General features: G+C 40.8%; 1 protein-coding gene across 1 annotated transcript in view; it reads left to right on the forward strand.

Annotated features, from left to right (window-relative positions):
• Positions 1–505: 505 nt before the first annotated feature.
• TMCO1 (transmembrane and coiled-coil domains 1) overlaps positions 506–22,032 on the forward strand; it is a 39,835-nt gene continuing 18,308 nt past the window's right edge. Inside the window, exons 1-5 of the mRNA XM_058702433.1 lie at positions 506–724; positions 1,117–1,194; positions 5,361–5,420; positions 10,943–10,989; positions 12,762–12,829. Coding sequence (XP_058558416.1) covers positions 655–724; positions 1,117–1,194; positions 5,361–5,420; positions 10,943–10,989; positions 12,762–12,829 — 323 coding nt within the window. The 5' untranslated portion in view covers positions 506–654. The remainder of the gene's footprint in view (positions 725–1,116; positions 1,195–5,360; positions 5,421–10,942; positions 10,990–12,761; positions 12,830–22,032) is intronic.

Below are 22,032 nucleotides of genomic sequence, written 5' to 3' on the forward strand. Positions count from 1 at the left end.
CCGCAAAGCACTCCTACCCCTCGAAGCACTGCTCCCATTCCTTTCGCGGCTGTCTCTGACCACCCCCTCAACTGGGTCACAGCAGCCTTCGGGCCACACCTCTCTTAAAACCCTAATCGCACCGTCTGTACAAGTTTCTCTCCTTCGCTAGGACGGGCGTTCCTTGAAGCCAGCAGCCACGACTAACTGATTTCCGCGTCCCCAGCTCCAACTCCGTGGCCTGGCACCTAACGCAGGCGTTCAATAAGCCACCTGACCGGCCGTAGAGGTGTGGCTGGGGCGGAGGTGCGGACGAGCGGGCACAGTGGATTCCGGCAGGGAGGAGGACATCCCAACAACCCGGCGTGCTAGGGCCGCTGGGCCCAGTCTCGCCGCCGCAGTTCCGGCGCGGCCGCTCAAGGCCCAGCTCTCGCGAGATTGGGCCTGGGCGCCAGCCCTCGGGGCGGCGTGGTTCCCGCTGTGTTCGCGCGGCCACGCAACTCTCCGGAAGTAGCCCTTCCGGCGCCGTGCCCCGGAAGCGGAAGTGTGGCTCCGGGCTGTCAGAGAGCGTTGCTCGGTGGTCCTGAAATCTAGGGAAGCCGTTTTCGCTTTATTTTTGCTGGCTCTCGAGCGCTTCCCCCCTGGCGGGTGGGAGTGCAGAGAGGAAAGCGCAAGATGAGCACCATGTTCGCGGACACGCTGCTCATCGTTTTTATCTCCGTGTGCACGGCTCTTCTCGCCGAGGGTGAGAGCGGCTGCTTCTCTGACGTTTGATCAGCTTCCGAGGGGAAGGATCCTAAGGCGCGGGACCGTCGGGCCACCAAGGGAGTGGTCGCGAGCGTTGCTTGCTTAGGGTTGGGATGGGAGGGCTCATCCAGGGAATCGGGGTAACTCGGGAACAGGAGCGGGAGGGGTCGCTAGGGTAGATTTCACTTGCGTATTTGTGGAGACACCTTCATATCATGTCTCCGTTGTTTTGGTTGAAGAGTCCATTGTCTTAACATTCGAAAAAAGTTAGCTGCTGGTAAATATAAAGCAAAAAGTTGAAATCCCTCCTTACCCAGCAGTCACCACTAATAAGTTTGTTGTGAGCGTTATAGACATTTCTCTATTAGCATGTTGCTTTTGATGTTTCAGGCATCACCTGGGTCCTGGTGTACAGGACAGACAAGTACAAGAGACTGAAAGCGGAGGTGGAAAAACAGAGTAAAAAATGTGAGTATGGCAACAGCCTTTAGCTGTAGCTCCCTATATGGGAGTGCAGTATTGGATATTTTTATGCAAAACGTGTAATACAAATGGCAGTGCTACGGGACATGAGAAGTACTCGTTATGTGCTGTGGTGGTTCTAAAAAAGAGATCCCGTTCACTTTTGAGCAGCCCTGGAAGCGTTTGTGATGCAGATGGCCTTGGTGTCCTCCTTGGGTAGTTAGAAATTGGATAGAGAATGAGATGGGGGAAGGATCTGGGGTGAAGAAAATAGCATGTGTGCAAAAATGTGGGCATTTTAACAAGAAAGTGTGTTTGGGGACCAGTAGGTCATTATGATTAGTATCAAGGTAAGCAGTGTCTTCAGGGATAAGCCAGGTTTCTGATGTGTGAGGAGGTTGGTGGAGTTTGAGGAGAAGGTTAAGAACACGTAGAGTTTGCTGTCTTTGAAATACAGCAGGAATTCTCCAGGACGCAGCTGAGGAAGCTGCGAGAGGCATTACGTGAATGGTTCCTTCCAGGTTTGATGTGGCTTTCAGTGTCCTTTTCTGCCTTTTAAAGATTAAATATAACTTTTGTATCTTAACATTTCTATGACTTTCTGTATTCTATGACATACCTTTATGTCTTCATAAGAGTTTATAGGGTTTTCTTCTTTGCAGTATCTCACCTGATCCGCATAGTAGCCATTTATGGTTATATAAATATTACCGTCTCTGTATAGAAAAGAGATTGAGGCTCGGAAAGGTTAAATGACATACTAATGTCTCAGCAAACAAAGAATTAGAATCCAAACTTCTACTTTTAAAATTATAGTTTGCTGCTCCTTCACTTATTCAATGTGGATAATGTACCTCCACATATAGAAACCAAGCTCATTATCTTTACCTTCACTAATGCGGTCCTCTTCCAGTATTTCCCTATGTGGTGAATGGTACCTCCATGCCTCCGATAGTGCAAACCTGAAACCTTGACTGTGAACCTTTCTTCACTTGACTTTCAGAGTTTGCTCTTACCTTGCTGATCATTCTGTTGCAGTTTCCTTGTTGGTTACTCTTCTTAACCTCCTATTGTTGGTGACTCCAAATTTGTTTTTATCTCTCTTTTTTTTTAATGTTTATTTATTTTCTGAGAGAGAGACAGACAGAGCACGAGCAGGGGAGAAGCAGAGAGAGGGAGACACAGAATCCAAAGCAGGCTCCAGGCTCTGAGGTGTCAGCACAGAGCCCAACGCGGGGCTTGAACTCACAAGCCAGGAGATCATGACCTGAGCCGAAGCCGGACGCTCAACTGACTGAGCCACCCAGGCGCCCCTATTTTTAATCTCTATACTCAGTCCCTTGGTGAACTCAATCATGTGCTATGTTTGGCAACGGCACCTCAATTTATATCCTGAGCTCTCTCTTCTTAACGCGGGATTCATACATCCCTGTAAAAGCTCACCTTGTGGTGAGCTTAGCATAACATGTAAAGGAGTTGGATCAGTATGTTGTATACCTGAAATGTAACATTATGTGTCAGCTATACTCAAAGAAATTTTTAAAGATTCATGTCTCATTTGGTCAATTACACTGTAATGTCTAATACACATTTCAAACCCAGCATATCCAAATTGAATACTTGTTTCTCACTTCCAAGCCTCCATCCTTGGTAGCAATCATGATGGCAAGTGTATCCTTCTACTTGCTCAGGCCGTAATCCTTGTGCAATTATCTTTAACTCTCCTCTCACACCCCGCCTCTAAGACTTTTGCACCACCTTCGGATACATTCAGAATCTGACCACCTTTCATCACCTCCATGGATGACTGCCACAGTCCAAGACACCTTCATCCTTTGCCTGAATTATTGCCGCAGTCTCCAGCAGGTGTTTCTGTTTACCTGTGGTCTGTCCCCAAGATGACACAGAATGAGCCTTTTTAAAGACTCTTGGCTCATGTCCCATCTCTGCTCATAACCCTGTGATGGGGTCCCATTTTCACTCAAGAAGAGCCGAAGTCCTTACAGTGGCCTACAGAGCCTCCCCCATTTCTACTCTGATACACTTTTCCTCTCAACACACTCTGCTTCGACCACACTGCCCTGCTTGCTGTTCACTGTGTATCAGTCATACTCCTGTGCTGGGACCTTTCTACTGGCTCTTCCATCTGCCTGGAATGTTCATGTCTCTGATGTCTGCTCAGCCAAGCCTCTTACCTTCGAATCTTTACTCAGAGTTTACTTCTGTGAGTCTTCATTTGACCACTGTCTTTGAAACTGCTCATCTCTTCTCCCACGACGACTCCTCATTGTCCATATCCCGCTCTATTTTTTCCCCCATGGTTCTTGTCACTTTCTGATATATGATTTATTTGTGTATTGTGTTGCTGTTTATTGTTTATCTCCACTTGCTAAAACAAAAGCTTCACTAGGACAGGGTTTTTGTCGTTGTTGTTCTGATATATTCCACGCACCTAGAACAGTGACTGGCACGTACTAAATGTTTCATAAGAATTTGCTGATTTGAATACTTTCTTCCCTCACTCTGCATGTGCAGTCTACCCTCAAGTTACTATTCTCCTCTTGGGAAGCTTTCAGTCTCTCTACATCCCTCCAGTCCTGCCACCACCACATGGTCTAAACTTGTATCGTGTTTCATTTCATCTACTGCGGTAGCCTCCTCATTGGTCTCCCTGCAGCCACTCGAATTTATTCTCTATAGTGCATCTAGAGTAATTTTTTCAAGACACAAATCTTATGTTACTTGCCCTTCTTTTGTTCTTTGTTTTGATGTTTATTTATTTTTGAGAGAGAGGGAGACGGAGCACGAGCAGGGGAGGGGCAGAGAGAGAGGGAGACACAGAATCCAAAGCGGGCTCCAGGCTCCGAGCTGTCAGCACAGAGCCTGACGCGGGATTCAAACCCACAAACAGCGACCTGAGCCACCTAGGCGCCCCTTTAATACAACTTTTAGAAATAATACATGTACTGTACTGTTTGCTAGTAAGGGAAGTATGCTGAGATAATATACAGAACAAAGAACGTAAATAAACTAAAGCTAATTTTTGACATACCTATTCTTAGTGCATTCATAGGTGGACTATGATAGGTGGATAGATCAAAGATAGTAAATATAAAATTTAAATATGTTACATTATTCCTCTTTATTTATTTAAATTTTTTTTTAATGTTTATTTTTGAGAGAGAGAGAGAGAGAGAGAGACAGAGTGCGAGCAGGGGAGGGGCAGAGAGAGAGGGAGACACAGACTCCAAAGCAGGCTCCAGGCTCTGAGCTGTCAGCACAGAGCCCATTGTGGGGCTCAAACCCACAAACTGTGAGATCATGACCTGAGCCGAAGTTGGACACTTAACCGACTGAGCCACTCAGGCGCCTCACATTATTCCTCTTTAAAAGGTTACTTTTGCTTTTACTTTTTTTATCATCATATTAATTGAAATGCATCCAAAGAAGTTGGTCTTAGCTTCCTTTGTTTGTTTTTAAGTAATCTCTATGCCCAGCGTGATGCCCGAACTCATGACCCTGAGACCCAAGAGTCGCATGCTCTGCTGCCTGAGCCAGCCGGGCACCCCAGTCTTAGCTTTTTTGACTCTCCTGATCTCCCTACCTTGTGCATAGGTCTGTCGTGGCAGTTTTCTGTACTATAATTGTTATTCGATTGTCTGCCCTCACTAGATTGCTCCTCAGAGGGCAGGGATCATGTTTATCTTTTTATCTACCTAGAACAGTGCCTGTTATTTGGCACCAGTAGCAGAATGAATGAATCCCTACCTTCTGGAGGGGACTGAATATGAGAATGAACTGTAAGTAACCGTAGTTCTCTGAGAGAGCAGAATTTGAAAATCATGCTTAGACTCAACCTAAGGCAATCACCCTCAGCTGATGGCTTAAAAGCCATCTTAGTTTTTATTATGTTCCATCAGTTATTATTATTGTGGCCTTATGTAGTCCATTATAGGTGTTTGGTGATGCTTACAGTATTGTTTTAGCCTTAGATTGCTGTGTCTGCCTTGTCCTGCCACCAGGTGTGGGAGTAGATCAGGTGACTTACTCATGACCATAATCAAAGGCAGGTGTAACTTTCTTGTGAGCTTCTTTCATTGGTTCAGCTGTGGTAAAGCCTCCTTCATTAGCATAATGCATGATTAATTTTTGCCATATTACTGTGTTTACAGTGGAAAAGAAGAAGGAAACAATAACAGAGTCAGCTGGTCGACAACAAAAGAAGAAAATAGGTAAGATGAGTTACTGGTATACACAAAATTTACCAGAAATAAATTTTGGAAATTTGAAAAATTTTAAATTAGAAAAATAAATTCTTAGGTAATGAAAATATAATGTAGTTGTTAACAGTGGTAACTCATGTTTGTATAATTTTGTGGTTTACAAAGCACTTGAATACATTCCCTTGATTGTCTCTTGTCCATTTTGTAGGATAAGTTCAAGCAATTGCTACTTTTTTCTCTTAGCTCTGAAATTTTAGTTTTTGTAAAATGATGCTGACCATTGTAGCTTTTGAACTTGGCTGAGGGTTCTTGGCATAGTTTGATAAAAGTGTATTTTTTTTCACATCTGACATTATTTCCAGTTAAGTCTGAGTAACTTGTATTGTTGCCATGGCTTCCTTAATGAGAATTGACTAATGATGGAAATCCACCAGGGGTAGGAAATTTTCTGCTACGTAATTTTTATCTGATCTGGAGAGTAATACCTGTTTTTGGTTTTTCAGCGTATTTTAGAACTTAATTTCAAAATGTAATTCTGTTCCGAAAAGATAAGTGATGAGATATGATTTGTATTTATACTTTATGATACTTCTTTATTCTGAAATCAGGAAAAAACTGTGAAACTGTGTGTTTGGTTCAGAAACTGTGTCTCTGCCTAGGTCACTGCCGTTAATTATATCCTAGGAGAGAATTCTATCAAGCTGGACTGTGCTGCCGTCCTGTTCTGATTAAAGGTTTTGAATTTAGTGTAGCTGATGGTTTCTAAATGGCTGACTCATTTAGCTCCGTGGCAGGAAACTGCTGTAAACTTACTCTGGCTCAGGTGCTCTGGTCGGCACCAGAGAAACAAAAGTAGAAAAAATTCTATTAGAAGTCCATTCAGAGAGGGAAAACCGACCAATGCCGTATGGGAAATACTTTTGTAGGGGTATATTCTGAGTGTTATAAAGGTAAAGAGAAAGGGTATTTAAACCAAGCTAGGGGATTCGTTTTTCTTGAAGAGATAATGTTTTAGTTGAATCTTAAAGTTTTAGTGTGAATTAGTTAAAGAAAAATGTAAGTAAATAAAATAGTGGTCAGAATTTATTGAGTACTTAACCATCTACAGCACACTGAAGTAAGCACTTTACATGTTGTTGTTTTTTTAAGTTTATTTACTTATTTTGAGAGAGACAGTGTGCACACAAGGTAGGGGCAGAGAGAGAAAGAGAATCCCAAGCAGGCTCCACGCTGTCATCCCAGAGCCCAATACGGGGCTGGATCCCACGAACCCGTGAGATCATGACCTGAGCTGAAATCAAGAGTCCGGCACTTAACCGACTGAGCCACCCACGTGCCCCAAGGCGTCTTTTTAAAAATCAACTTTACCTTTTTATATGTGTCTTTTTTGTCCTGTTCTGTTGGGAATGGTCCCTAGTGAAAAGTGGAATCAGTGAAATATGTAACACACACCTTAAAATTTTTTTTTACATTTATTTTTGAGAGACACAGTGAGAGCGTGAGTGGGGGAGGGGCAGAGGGAGGAGGAGACAGAATCTGAAGCAGGCTCCACGCTCTGAGCAACAGTTCAGCAGAGAGCCCCATGCAGGGCTTGAACTCACAAACCGTGAGATCATGACCTAAGCCAAGGTCAGATGCTCAACTGACTGAGCCACCCAGGCGCTCCTGTAACGTACGCCTTTTAGGCAGCCTCAGACATAATCAGCTGTTACTTGCCCATGACTAAAATGCCTCATTAGTAGGACTAATGAGAATTAGTCTTAGCTTCTATGCCATCTGACTACATCTTGTACAGCTGATCGTGCTCGGCCGTGAATTTATCAGAGCTAGGCAGGAGTGAAGCAAACATCTAAGAAATTTGCGTTTTTTACCTCCTCTAAAATCAAGTGAATATTAACTTATTTCTGAATTATTTAAAACCCAACTAAAACTGCTTTATTTGTATATGGTCAGTACTTAATAACAATTTGAGTTGAAGAATCTTCAAGAACTATAGTAGTGTTGGCATGTTTCATATACCTGTGTTGCTATATTTTTGTTAAGCCATGTATCCATACAGCCTACCTTGACAATACTTAGGGTTATAGTTTCTGTTTGGACATAATTGGAAAAAATGGAATAGAGCTTCAGAAAAACCGTCGCTTTAGTTTGCTCTCAACTTTGAGGCTCTTTTTGCTTTTTCTGCCTCTTTAGGCTACCAGCTTTCTCATAAAGGACTACTCTTCCTAGAAAAGGGTTTTTGGTATGCTTTATCTTCAGATCAACTTTTATTATATTGCTGAGTCATTCATGCAACAATTGTTGAGCACACACTACAATGTTGAGCAACTAACTACATGCCAGTTACTAAGGATACAGAGGTGAAGAAGGCATAGAGGTTCCTTGTCCTCCAAGAGCCTACCATCTAGTTGGCTCTTGGAGTTTATGGGTATAGAAACAGATCATTATAACAGAATGTACAAATTCAGTGAGTATAATGATAAAGATGTATATGGAATATTCTGGAAGCATAAAGAAAGGACTGCTAATCCAGTGTCTTAAGACTACATTGTCTAGTACAGCAGCCATTAGCTATGTTTGGCTTTTTTAATTAATTAAATTAAGTTAAAATTTTAGTTCCTCTATCACTTTGGGCCACATTTTCTTTTCTCAGGAGCCACATGTAATTTGTGACTACTTTACTGGCGGCACAGATACAGAATCTTTTCATATTGTAGAAAGCTCCATAGAATAATGCTGACTAAGGAATCAAGATTTTCAAAAGGAGATGAGACAGCTGAGGCTTAAAAGTTGAGTACTAGCTAACTAGGAAGGGGTTGGATAGGGACAGGATAAAACATTCTAGGTAGAAATCCCAGTTGGTCAAGACTGAGGAGTTTTGGGGGATGTGTGGTTCTCAGAGCTAAAATGAGAACAATCCAGGGAAAGTTGAGACAGTTTGTCATCCAAGTAGAAAGGACTTCATGAACAAAGACGTTGAATCCAGAGAAAAACTTCATATAGAGGGTGTTTGGTGTTGCAGCAACATAAAACTTAATGGGTGGGGGGAGGGGGTTAGCAATGAGGCTGCAGAATAAGCAGGGCCAGACGGCCGACTTGCAGGTGACGCCGGGACATGCTCTTGAGGATGAAAAGCCATGCCAGAATTTTAAGCGTGGGAGCATCACAATTTTGGTCGGTTCTGCCTTGTGGGTAGATCTAACAGGCAGCTACGTGGAAGATGGATTTGAGGGAGCAAGTTTGGAGGCAGTGAGACGTGCTGGGAGACTTGAAATAACATAGGTAAGAGGGGTTAGAAATCTTCATTCAGATGTGGTAGGAAGGAGGTGAGCAGGGGGAGGGTTTCATAAATATGAGGTAAAATTAATAGGATGTGGTGTTTGGATGAGAAAGTAGGGAGTCAGGGATATGCCCACGTTTCTAGCATAAGTGCCTTTTATAAGTACCTTTTATTTTATTTTATCTATTTTTAATTCTTTTGAACATTTATTTATTTTTGAGAGACAGATCATGAGCAGGGGAGGGGCAGAGAGAGAGAGGGAGACACGGAATCCAAAGCAGGCTCCAGGCTCTGAGCTGTTAGCACAGAGTCTGACGTGGGGCTCTCTCAAAGCCATGAACCGTGGGATCGTGACCTGAGCCGAAGGCGGATGCTTAACCGACTGAGCCACCCAGGCTCCCCTCTGTAACTTTTTAAAATTTCTTAGCAGTAGTCCCTTCCATCTCTAGTTATTTTAAGCCTACCTTCTCATCATCTCATACCCCAGTCCTTAACCCCACAATTTAAAAATGTCTTGTTATGTTGTAAGAGGACTGCCCGGATAGAAAAAGAGCTCCTTCCCCCAAGATAGACCTCAGCTTCATTGCTTTTCGTTTATTTTCTTCCGTATACCCGCAGCATCCCCCTGTCTCCTGTCCATATCCTTTCCTCCCACGGAGAACAAACTGGATAGGAGCAGTTCAGGGCAAGAGATCATATATTCATCCCACTGTGTACTGTTGGGAAACTGCGGTACGGTCTGCAGGCCAGTCTTCCCGTAGGCCTGTTCTTCATCCTCCTTTCCTTTACCTATCCAAATTTGCTAGCCCTCACACCAATTTATTCTAATGGTGGATTTTTTTTTTTAATTTTAGAGGATATTATATTTTGATTTTATAATCTTCCCGGGAGGGTGGGGATTTTTGTGTGTTTTGCTCATTCATGTATCCCTACTGCTCAGAAAAGTACCTGGCATGTAGTAGGTAATCAATAAGTATTTCTTGAATAAATTAATCCCGGTGATAATAATACATGATCAAAGAGAGCGATAGCATAGTGTATATACAGAATATTGGGCTGGCAGTTGGGAAACTTGGATCTAGTCCTGGCTTATGTGATCTCTGACAAGTCACTTACCCTCTGCAGGGTCTCGGTTTCTTCATAGAAACCATGAAACCCTTTATGTTGATGGGAAGATGGTAAATAAGGGCATTAGCGCACACTTGAGACTTCTTCAGCAGTCGGGGTTGTGTGTGTGTAACGACTTTCTTGAAATCTATGTCAAATTTTCTAGCTTTCTAAGTGACTTACCTGTAAAACTGTTTATTTGTGGAGTGATTAGTCTGTAGTATGAAAGAACTTGAATTTTAAGTGTATCTTGATTGGCTTTTATTTTTTTAGACTATGCTGTCTTGAAGAAACTGAAAGGGGGAAAAGGATCAGAGATGAGTAGTAACTCAAAGTTGAAACCTAAGTGCAGTCATTATGTTTACACTTCCCATCAACGTAGTGTAAAAGTATACCTTAATGTGGAGTTAAAACACTAAATACCAGGGGCGCCTGGGTGGCGCAGTCGGTTAAGCGTCCGACTTCAGCCAGGTCACGATCTCGCGGTCCGTGAGTTCGAGCCCCGCGTCAGGCTCTGGGCTGATGGCTCGGAGCCTGGAGCCTGTTTCCCATTCTGTGTCTCCCTCTCTCTCTGCCCCTCCCCCGTTCATGCTCTGTCTCTCTCTGTCCCAAAAATAAATAAAAAAACGTTGAAAAAAAAAATTAAAAAAAAAACAAAAAAAAAACCACTAAATACCAGAGATAATTTTTAATGAATCTGTAAAGATTCTTATTTTAGGGGCACCTGGGTGGCTCAGTCGGTTAAGCGTCTGACTTTGAGTTGTGGTTTCGAGCCCCGTGTCGGGCTCTGTGCTGACAGCTCGGAGCCTGGAGCCTGCTTCGGATTCTGTGTCTCCCTCTCTCTCTGCTCCTCCCCCACTTGTGCTCTGTCTCTCTCTGTCTCTCTGTGTCTGTCTCTCTCAAAAATGAATAAACATTAAAAAAATTTTTTTAATTTTTTATTTTATTTAAATTGAAATATTTTAGTGCTCTGATACACTTGAATTGTTTGCTAATATGAAGTATACAGCGTTCCAGGTATTCAGCTCATCTTCTTAAGTGATACTGAGACAGAAGTGCTTTTGTAGTCACCAGTCAGTGACAGTTTAACATCTGCTTTGTGCTCCGCATTGCGTATATTAACCAGTTCATTAATTCTTTTCAGAGAGGCAAGAAGAGAAGCTGAAAAATAACAACAGAGACCTATCGATGGTAAGAGTCTTAAGTACAATTTTGTGATAAACTACAAAATATTTTTTTAGCAAAAGGCCCTGATTTGCATTAAGTACACCATACTTACCTTTTCAGAAATTCACCCCATAATGTCCTGGGAGTTCCTGGACCAGACAGAAGTGAAAATATGCTCCTGGGCTTAAACTTTGATTTCAGTAGTAGGAAGAACTCTTCTGGGCTGTCCGGAGCTCATAATTTGTCCCTCTCACACAGTTCTTGATAGCTTCCCCCGTGTGTTTTAAATGAAGTAGTCTGTTTTCTTTTTTATGTGTTTTATTTATTTATTTTGAGAGAGAGAGAAGGAGAGAGAGTTCCAAGCAGGCTCCGCACTGTCAGCACAGAGCCCGACGCGGGGCTCGAACTCACGAACCATGAGATCATGACCTGAGCCGAAGTCGGATGCTTAACTGACTGAGCCCCCCAGGTGCCCCTGAAGTATCTATTTTCTTTTTCTTTTCTCATGTCATTGCTGAGTCTTTGGTTTTCTGGTGACCTGTGTCAGCCCAGTATCTGAGTTGAAGCGTTAGAGATGGCCTTTATTGTTGCCTTTGTTCTTTAGAGGCCTTTTGTCCTGAGTGTCAGGCACACCATAAAGTGTGAAGACAAGTGATTTTATTACCCATTTACTCATTATTTGTAAGCGGTAGAGTTTGTTCAAGCGTGTCTAAGGCATAGGTAGGCTAATTATGTGGCTTGACTAATTTTTCTATTTAATTTCTGTATGTTTAACACAGGACATTTGAACTGTGCAACAGTTGCCTTTGCTTACTGAGAGACCTTTACTATATTATCTTCCGTTTCTTAAAATTCTTACTAATTTAAAGCTGTAACTCAGAAGTGCATCTTTTTGAAAATAACTTTTCTGTTGACATAATTATAAATGTTTATAACACCAAATTCAGAAACTACAGAAAGAAGAGAGAAAAATTACTGATAAGCCTGTCATCCAGAGATAACAGCTATTTTTTTTTTTTAAGTTCGTTTATTTATTTTAAGAGAAAGAACTCGAGCAGGGGAAGTGCAGACAGAGGGAGAGAGAGAGAGAGAATCCCAAGCACGTTCCGCACTGCCAGTGCAGAGCCCAACTCGGGGCTCGAATTCACGAACCGTGAGATCATGACCTGAGCTGAAATCAAGAGTTGGATGCTTAGCCGAGACCCCCCAGAGATAACAACTGTTAATCTTACATTTTTCTGATCTTTTGATTACTTATACTTTTACCACATATGTAATTAAGTAAGAAGGTAGCTGTAAGGAACAGAATACTTAACCAACAATGACTTAAATAGATAAAGATTGTTTAGTTGCTCAAGAAGTCCAGAGTTTGGCAGTCCTGGGCTGGTGTGGCAGGTTAGTAATGTCCTTAAGGACTCTAGATTAAGAATCTAGCCATCCTTAGATTATGGTTGTTCGGTTATTTGATAGTGCGTTGCCTTCAGGTTTTATGTTCTTCGTTCCGAGGGAGAAGAATGAGCAAAAGGCCTAACGGGATGCTGGCCAAGTTCATCCCTTTTAAAAATCCCATTCAGTACTTGTAAGTCATTGGCCAGAATTGGGTTGCACGGCTACCCTTATACCATTCATCAGTAGGGGACAAGGAGAAGGGCTTGGAGGTGGAGGGCGGATTAGCCAATAAACAACTTTTTGCCGTGAAGGGCCTTTTAAACATGACGTGAAACCAAAATTTTTGAGGGTGTGTGTTAGTGGCAGTTTTCTTTAGTGTGAAATGACAATTGTTGGTCTTTTTACAGGTCCGAATGAAATCCATGTTTGCAATTGGCTTTTGTTTTACTGCCCTAATGGGAATGTTCAATTCCATGTGAGTAAACTTTAATAATAACATGGTTTTACATCACTGTTGTTGTCTCTGTGTGTGTATGTGTGAGCAGTTAACTTTTTTGGGTAATACTTTACTTTGAAATTTGAAATTTATAGAAAAGTTACAAGAATAATATATCCATTATCCAAATTCACCCATTTTGCTCCATTTTCTTTCTCTTTTTCTGTCTTCCATATCATATATGTACTCATACACACATTTATGTTTTTTTTTTTAATTATTCAAGGGTATATCATAGGGTTCATGCCCTTTTACATATAACTACTAAAATGTATATTTCCTACACACATGGACATTCTCTTATATAACTTCGATTCAATTACCAAAATCAAGGAAATTCAATTCTGAGAGAATGCAATCATATGAAAACTTTTCATCCTCTTTAATATTGAGGATATTTTATGTACAAGGTAAAGACCAAGGTATTATGGGGCCTCTAAAAAGAATTTAATATGTCCTGTGTGTTTTTAAGTTATTTACCAGCATCCTGGTTCAAAACGAAGGGGGTCCTACAGAGATGTTTGACGCTTTAACAACTGTTACCTGTATGACAAGAAAGTAAGTTACTATTATCTAAACTGGCAGGTAGCAGGCTTGAGTAACGGTGGAACTACTTTTGGTAGGAACTGGGAAAATATCCAAAGATGACAAGCAGTCATTGATTCCTTGTCAGGGCCCACCTGTATCACCTCTACAGAAAGCAGAATTTCCCTCTCTCCCTCTTTACTCTTTCCTCCTGCTCTTCCTCCCCTGTTCCACTTCTGCCTGTCTCTGCCTCTCCCTGTACCTCCCCACTTCTTCTAGTCCATTCTTCCCTCCCCACCAGCGCAGTGCCTACTCTGTGCCAGGCACTGTGGTGGGTACTGGAATATAACAAATAAAGCATGGCCCCTGCCATAATCGATTTTATGGGAAGAAAAGATAGATAAACAAATATGTTGATAGATGTTGTAATAGAAATCTGTGTGTATAAAGTGGGGAAAAGAATTGAGTGGCTGTTTTTATTTAGGTGAGGACTAGAGGAGGTGTCCAAAATGGTTTTAATATAAAATTTCCTTTTAGCTAAGGGTCTAAAATCATAGACCTTTAGAGCTGAAAGGGACCTTTGGAAGATGAAATAACTTGCCTGAGGTATCTAAGAGTCTCATGATTTCAGTCTTATAATTCTTTTTTTTTTTTTTTTTTTTTTTTTTTACATTTATTCATTTTTGATATAGAGAGGAGACAGAGCACAAGTTGGGGGAGGGGCAGAGAGAGAAGGAGACACAGAATCCGAAGCAGGTTCCAGGCTCTGAGCTGTCAGCACAGAGCCCGACGCGGGGCTTGAACTTGCGAACCTCGAGATCGTGACCTGAGCCGAAGTCGGATGCTTAACCGACTGAGCCACCCAGGCACCCTTCTGTCTTATAATTCTAAACTCAGTACTCTTTTTCACTCTGCCATACTTTCTCTCATTTCTTGGATACATATCACCGTGAATTATCAGGCAAAGCAATCATTGAAAGGTTTTATAGTTAACTAGTAAGTGTCCATTTACAATTGAAATACTCAAATATCCTTCTTAAATTGTTACATTCTAGGCAGCATAGGCCTGGCTAAGTACTCATCTATACTTAAAAAAATTTTCTTTTAATGTTTATTTGGGAGGGGAGGGGCCGGAGGATCTGAAGCAGGCTCTGTGCTGACAGCAGAGAGCCCGACGTGAGGCTCAAACTCATAAACTGAGATCATGACCTGAGCTGAAGTTGGACGTTTAACTGACTGAGCCATCCAGGCGCCCTTCATTAATACTTTTTAAATTTGATGCTTCACTTCTAGTGTTCTCATACTTCTGATTTTTTAAATAATATTTTTAAGGTTAATGCAGTGTGTGTGTGTATCTATTCTGATTGGCCTTAGCTTTATTGTGTGATTTTTGTGACAGATTTCAGTCCTGCCCTACTAGAGGTTCAGCATTTTGTTTTATTCCTTAGTTTTATGTTTGTTTGTCTTTTACCAAACTTATGTTTATGTCTCCCTCTAGTAGACTGTAAGTTCCTATAGTCTTCCCATGTAACAGTTTTTATATCCTTAGGGTTTCAGGGCTTACGTAGATATTTACTGAATAAATTAAAAAAATAGTTGTAAATATACACCCCAGTTTCCTCATTCATGGTTTCTGTACTATTCTGAGGTAAGAATTTGATCCCATTTGAAATGTGAATCAAAACAAAAAAATTTTTTTTTAATGTTTTATTTATTTTTGAGAGAGAGAGAGTGCGAGCAGGGGAGGGGAAGAGAGAGCGGGGACAAAGGATGCATAGCCAGCTCCACGCTCACAGCAGCGATCCCAATGCGGGGCTTGAACTCACGAACCATGAGATCATGACCTGAGCCGAAGTCAGACACTCAACTGACGAAGCCCCCCAGGTGCCCGTGAATCAAAAAATTTTAAATTATGGGGCAACTGGGGGGCTCCATCAGTTGAACGTGCAACTCTTGATTTTGGCTCAGGTCATGGTCCAAGGGATGTCAGATTGAGCCCCGCATCAGGCTCTGTGCTAAGTGTGGAGCCTGCTTGGGATTCTCTCTCCCTCTACCCCTCTCCCCGCTCACATGTGCGCTTGCTCTCTCTCTCTCTCTCTCTCTCTCTCTCTCTCAAATAAAAACAAACAAACAACTGATTAGTGAATCAGTTGCAGTGGAACCAAATTCTCAAAAGTATGAGTCTGAATGTAGTTGATGAAAATGTCTTCTACTAACTCTTTGGTCATAGTTTATTTTAGCCCCAGATAGCTCAAAGTGTCCTTTAATAAGATAGACTAATCTCAGCAATAAATGTTGTATTGAGAGTGTTTATTTCAGTATTAACACATCAATAGTGTTTGGAAAAAATAATACAGAATTGTGTACATTCTGTTGACAGGTCAATAATGTAAATCTAATTTTCAAAGACTGTATGTCTTTACTGATAAGAGTGTTGACATTAGGTTTAAGTAGGGAGAAGTCTTGACTTGTAATCTAAGTTGTGAAACATGGAAATGGATCATTTGGCTTATGTTCATTATTTACAGTAGGAGGTAATATTAGATTATCTTTTTAGAAGAATTTGCCAGTTCTTTCATTTTTTTCTGTAGTTAAAACTAGAGCTTGGCATGCAGTTTTGATTTGAATCCATAGTTGGTTTAGTTGCTAAATGAAGCTAATACATTTGATTATAATCATGGAATCACATAACCACAAAGTATCATAACATGTTTTTCATTTGCCTTCCTTTGATTTTCTCGCTCCAGTTTTCAGTTTTCCATGAGTGCTCTGTGTGAATATTTATAGTAGGTTTCAACTATTTTTAATGTTTATTCAGGTTGAAAAGCTGGCATGCCATTTTTTTGGTCCCTCTCACTGTGGGAGGTAAAAGAAAATTGCCCAGTCTAAGCTCTCAAGCAGCTTACTGCCTTCAAATGGAATAGACATCTATATAGGAAATATTGATTTACGAGTTAAAAACTGTTTGTTCTTATGTAGCAGTCATCGTAATTTGTAGAAGGTCCATTATAGAGGTCTCTTAGAGAGAGAAATTCTATAACAATAGCACCCTATCCCAACTATATTTTTCCCTTTTCTTGGGCTACAGAACAGCCTGGCCCTGGGCCTTGGAGACGCATATTTCTGTTTATGTTATTTCTGAGACTCACTTGGAACCCATCATGTTCTCTGCCACAGCAGCATTCTTCCTGATACTTGTGTGTCTTTCAGTGGGTACTCATTTCTAGTCACCTGGAACTGAAGGCTTTGTAGCTTCCCTCCCTCTCCTTTCTTCCTTTCAGCTCACATTTCTTGTGTATCCAGCCTGTCCCAAATTTATCCCAAGTTATCTCTAATACTGTCAACCCTCTCCTCCATTGGTTAACGGTTCCTGTGGACTCTGACCCCTCTGTGTCTGTCTAGTCATCCATCCATGTATCCATTCTTTCCTTTCTCCTTCCCTTCCTCTCTTTCTCCCACCTCCCTCTCCTCTTTCTGTTTGTGCAACACCAGCTCTCCTAGTTTCAGCATGTTACCTTTCCTCTCTGCTATTACCCTTAACCTTGGGCGTAGCAGTAGCTTCCTCGCTGCTCTCTCTCCTCAGGTGTTCTGTCATGGCAGCATTAAGTTAACCATCACCAAAAGCATGTTCCTCATTGCCTAACGACCACACTGCTGCTGATGGAATAGTAACTGTGTGTTGGCCACTGTGCTAAACCCTTAACTTTTGTTGCTTTTGTAATCTTAACAGCCTTCTTTTTTTTTAACTATTTATTACTGAAGCCACAGTTTCTTAATTAATTAGTTAATTAATGAAAGAGAGCGAGCAAGCAGGGGAGGGGTAGAGAGAGGGGGACAGAGGATCCAAAGCGGGCTCTGTGCTGACAGCAGAGAGCCCGATGCCGGGCTTGAACTTCTGAACCATGAGATCATGACCTGAGCCGAAGTCCAAGGCTTAACTGACTGAGCCCCCCAGGCACCCCTTAACAGCCTTCTGAGCTGAGGATTATAGTCTTTCTTTTACTGATGAGAATGCGAAACTCCCAAGTTATTTAACTTGCCCAAGGTTTCAAAGCTAGTAAACGTTGAGCTGGGATGTAGTTCATGTGTCTCTGATTCTAGTCCTTACATAGCATTGTGCTGCTCTGACTACTGACTTAAGTCCAAATTCCATAACCTGGCTTTCACAGCATTCCATGCTTTGGCCAAAGCCTGTTTTTCAAACTTTGTTTCTTTTTATTGCCTACCAACTATTGTGTTCTAACTGCACTGTTCACTGTTCCTGAGACACACATTCTTTCGCATGAATTTTAGAATCACTTATGTCCCAATGTCCCCTACAATAATCTCATTTGAGTTTTGACTTAAATTTTATTAAATTTATACATTAATTCTGAAGTGTTAGACACCTTTATCATTTTTCATACTCTCTTCTAGGAACATGGTGTTTCGCTAAGTTTGCTTTATGTGCTTTTGTGGTTACTTTCCAAATAAGTATTGTATATATTTTGTATTGTCTAGCGCGTTACTACTCGTATAAAAGCAAGCCACCAGTTTTTGTCATTTTATTTTGTAACTGACCATCTTGCTGAACTCTAATAGATTCTAGGATTTAATTTGGTTCTCTGATTTTCTAGATAGATAATCATATGATCAGACAAATAACTTGTTCTCATTCTTTCTAAATTTCCTCCTCCCTCCTTTCTCCCTGCTGTCTCCTTCTCTCTAGTTCTAAGCTGAATTGAATTAGAACAATTGGAAGAGGGTCAAAAACTTAATAATGAAATACCAAAAGATAGTCCAGAAGGGGCACCTGGCCGGCTCGGTTGGTGGGGCATGCAACTCTTGATCTTGGGGTTGTGAGTTTGAGCCACATGTTGGACGTAAAGATTACTTAAAAATAAAATCTTTAAATAAAGGGGTACCTGGGTGGCTCAGTCAGTTAAGTGTCCGACTTTGGCTCAGGTCATGATCTCATGGTTCATGGGTTCAAACCCTGCGTCGGGCTCTGTGCTGATAGCTCAGAGCCTGGAGTTTACTTCAGATTCTGTGTCTCCCTCTTTCTCTGCCTGTCCCCAGCTCGTGCTCTGTCTCTCTCAAAAATGAATAAATGTAAAAAAAAAAATTTTTTTAAATCAGATTATTTGTTTTTTGCTATTGAGTTTGCATTGTATTGTATTTTGAGTAATAGCTCCTTAGTCAGATGTATGGTTTGCAGATTTTTTTCTCCTAATCCATAGGTTGCCTTTTCCTTTTCTTGCTTGCTTGTTTCTTTTGCTGTCCAGAAGCCTTTTCATTTAATGTAGTCCCACTTGATGATTTTTGTTGCTCGTGCTCTTGGTGTCATACCCAGAAAATGATAGCTGATGTCAAGGAGCTTTTTCTCCACATTTTCTTCTAGAATTTTTTTTTTTTATCTTAATTTTTGTAAATTCTTTTTTTTATTTTTTTTTTTAACACCCAAGTTAATTGGCATATATAGTGCAACAATGATTTCAGGAGTGGATTCCTTACTGCCCCTTACCCATTTAGCCCATCCCCCTCCCACAGCCCTTCCAGTAACCCTGTGTTTGTTATCCATATTTAAGAGTTTCTTATGTTTTGTCCCCCTCCCTGTTTTTTTTTTTTTTTCATTTTTTAAGTGTTTATTTATTTTTGAGAGAGACAGAGCATGAGCGGGAGAGGGGCAGAGAGAGAGGAAGGCACAGAATCTGAAGCAGACTCCAGGCTCTGTGCTGTCAGCACAGAGCCCAACGTGGGGCTCAATCTCACAAACCCTGAGATCATGACCTGAGCTGTAGTCAGATGCTTAACCGAATGAGTCACCCAGGCACCCCAGCCCCGTTTTTATATTATTTTTGCTTTCCTTCCCTTGTGTTCATCTGTTGTGTGTCTTAAAGTCCTCATATGAGTGAAGTCATATGATATTTGTCTTTCTCTGACTACTTTCACTTAGCATAATACCCTCCAGTTCCAGTCACACAGTTGCAAATGGCAAGATTTCATTCTTTTTGATTGCTGCGTAATACTCCATTGTATATATCTATACCACCTCTTCTTTATCCATTCATCCATCGATGGACATTTGGGCTCTTTCCATACTTTGGCTATTGTTGATAATGCTGCTGTAAACTTTGGGGTGCATGTGCCCCTTCAAAATAGCATACCTGTATCCCTTGAATAAATACCTAGTAGTGCAATTGCTGGGTCGTGGGGTAGTTCTATTTTTAATTTTTCGAGGAACCTCCCTACTGTTTTCCAGAGTGGCCGCACCAGTTTGCATTCCCTCTTCTAGGAGTTTTATGGTTTCAGGTCTTACATTTCAGTCCTTAATTCATTTTGAGTTCATTTTTGTGAGTGGTATCAGATAGAGGTCTAATATCATTCTTTTGCATGTGGCTGTCCAGTTTTCCCAGCACCATTTATTGAAGAGACTGTCCTTTTCCCATCAAGTATTCTTGGCTCCCTCGTCAAATATTAGTTGACTTATATGAGTGGGTTTATTTTTCAGCTCTCAATTCTGTTCCCCCAGCCTGTTGATCTGTTTTTATGCCAGTACAATATTGTTTTGCTTATTATAGTTCTGTAATGTAGTTTGAAATCAGGATGTGTGATACCTCCAGCTTTGTTTTTTCTCAAGATTGCTTTATCTACTCAGGGTCTTTTGTGGTTCCATATGAATTTTAGGATCATATTGCTGTTGGAATTTTGATAGATATTGTATTGAATCTGTAAATGGCTTTGTGTAGTATAGACATTTTAACAATATTAACTCTTCCAATCAATGAACACAGATATATTTTCATTTATTTGTCTTTTTCACCTTATTTCTTAAAAATTTTTTTGATGTTTATTTTTGAGAGAGAGGGAGCACAAGTAGGAGAGGGGGCAGAGAGAGAGGGACAGAGGATCCAAAGCAGGTTCCACACTGACAGCAGAGAGCCCAATGTGGGGCTCAGACTCACGAACCGCGAGGTCATGACTAAGCTGAAGTCTGGCTGCTCAACTGACTGAGCCATCATCAATTTATTTCATCAATGTCTTAGAGTTTTCACTGTACTCCTTGGTTAGGTATATTCCTAAGTATTTTGTTTTTGATGCTATTGTAAGTAGGATTGTTTTCTTTGTTTCTTTATGATATAGCTCATTGTTAGTGAATAGAAATGCATAGAATTATGATTTTTGTGTCCTGAAACTTGTCTGAATTTGTTTACTGGTTCTAAAAGGCTTTGTTTGTTTGTTTTTGTTACAATTTCAAGTTGAAAATAACAGAATAAAATGACTATATGTGATTAATTTATTGGGTTTGTATGTTAGTGATAAGAGGGGATAGACAGCTTATATGTGTTCTGTCCCTTCTTCTCGCGGTCTGACTCTCCAGTAGGACAGTCACAGCAGCGTACCTGGAACAGCATATTGTGTGCAGCATGGAACCAGAAAATATTGGGGCAATTGCATTTAATATTTCTTCTGAGAGAATGGGAGTATCTTCTGAAAAAATTATTACTTTTGTTTTGCTTTTGTGCACTTAGGAGAGAATGACGGTGATTACTTCAAGCAGATCTTTAAATACTTGTGTCGTATATAAGTCAACTCACTTCATGATTGAGCCGTTTCCTGTGTAAATATATACTGGGAAGGCAACTGGCAGTAGTAAGTGGACGGTCATGTATATAGAAGATGTCAGATTCATTCTATTCTGTATTTACAGGACAGTTGTGTAAGAAGCTCTTTAGAAGCACGGTAGTTGGTCTGGATATTTAGGGATTTTTTCTCCCCCAAAGACAAAGGTGGTATTTCTACTTCTCTTTTCCCTCTCCCTCCATAGAAACAGTCTAAATACCAAGTGTTTTTCTAAGAGGGCATTTTCTAGCCACTTTAATTGGAATTAAAGACTGTCTGCATAATTCAGCTATGTTATAAAGTATCACTATCCTTAATCACGTTAATTTTTATAATTTTAATTATTGACCGATTATACAACTTATTCATAGAAAAGTATAAAAGAAACTCAACATAAATGCTGATATGTATCTTTTTAGAACTGTTTTCTAAGCTTTTCTCTTTCAGGAACATTTTTCTTTTCTATTTTAGAAAAAGTAAAAAGAAAACTTTCAAACACTAACAGTATGTTAAAAGTTATGTCTAAATATTGTGTATGCATCTTAAGCACCTACTTTTTTCATTCACTGCTATATAGTCCGTGAATTTCTATTTAGAAATATTCAGCCTGTTTAATGTGTGTATTGGGAATCTCTGAGTCTTGTAAAGAGGGTTCTTAAAGTCTCCTTGGTGCCACGGTTCAGAACAGCGATTCTCAAAGTCTGGTCTGGGGCTCCCTGGACCTCCTTGAGACTCTGAGGAAGCCCTTGAGATGAAAATTACCGCCGTCATAATTGTAAGATGTTCCCCCCCCCCCCCCCCCTCCGCTTTTTTACTCTTATTCTCTTATTAGTGTGCGGTGGAATTTCCCAGAGGCTTCAAGGTTTCATGGTGTAACCCTGCAACAGCCTGAATACTGAAGCAGCTATGCGAATTCAGCAGTGTTCTGTTAAACCAAACAGTAAAGATAGTTGCCAAAAGAAAAAAAAAAAAAAAGAGCCTTTCTTCTCACTAGATTCTTTTTTGTTTTGTAAAAGATATTTTTCATAAAAAATATTTGTGTTAACATAATGAAT

This window comes from Neofelis nebulosa, chromosome 15 (assembly GCF_028018385.1).
Source record: "Neofelis nebulosa isolate mNeoNeb1 chromosome 15, mNeoNeb1.pri, whole genome shotgun sequence".
Classification (NCBI taxonomy): Eukaryota; Metazoa; Chordata; class Mammalia; order Carnivora; family Felidae; genus Neofelis; species Neofelis nebulosa.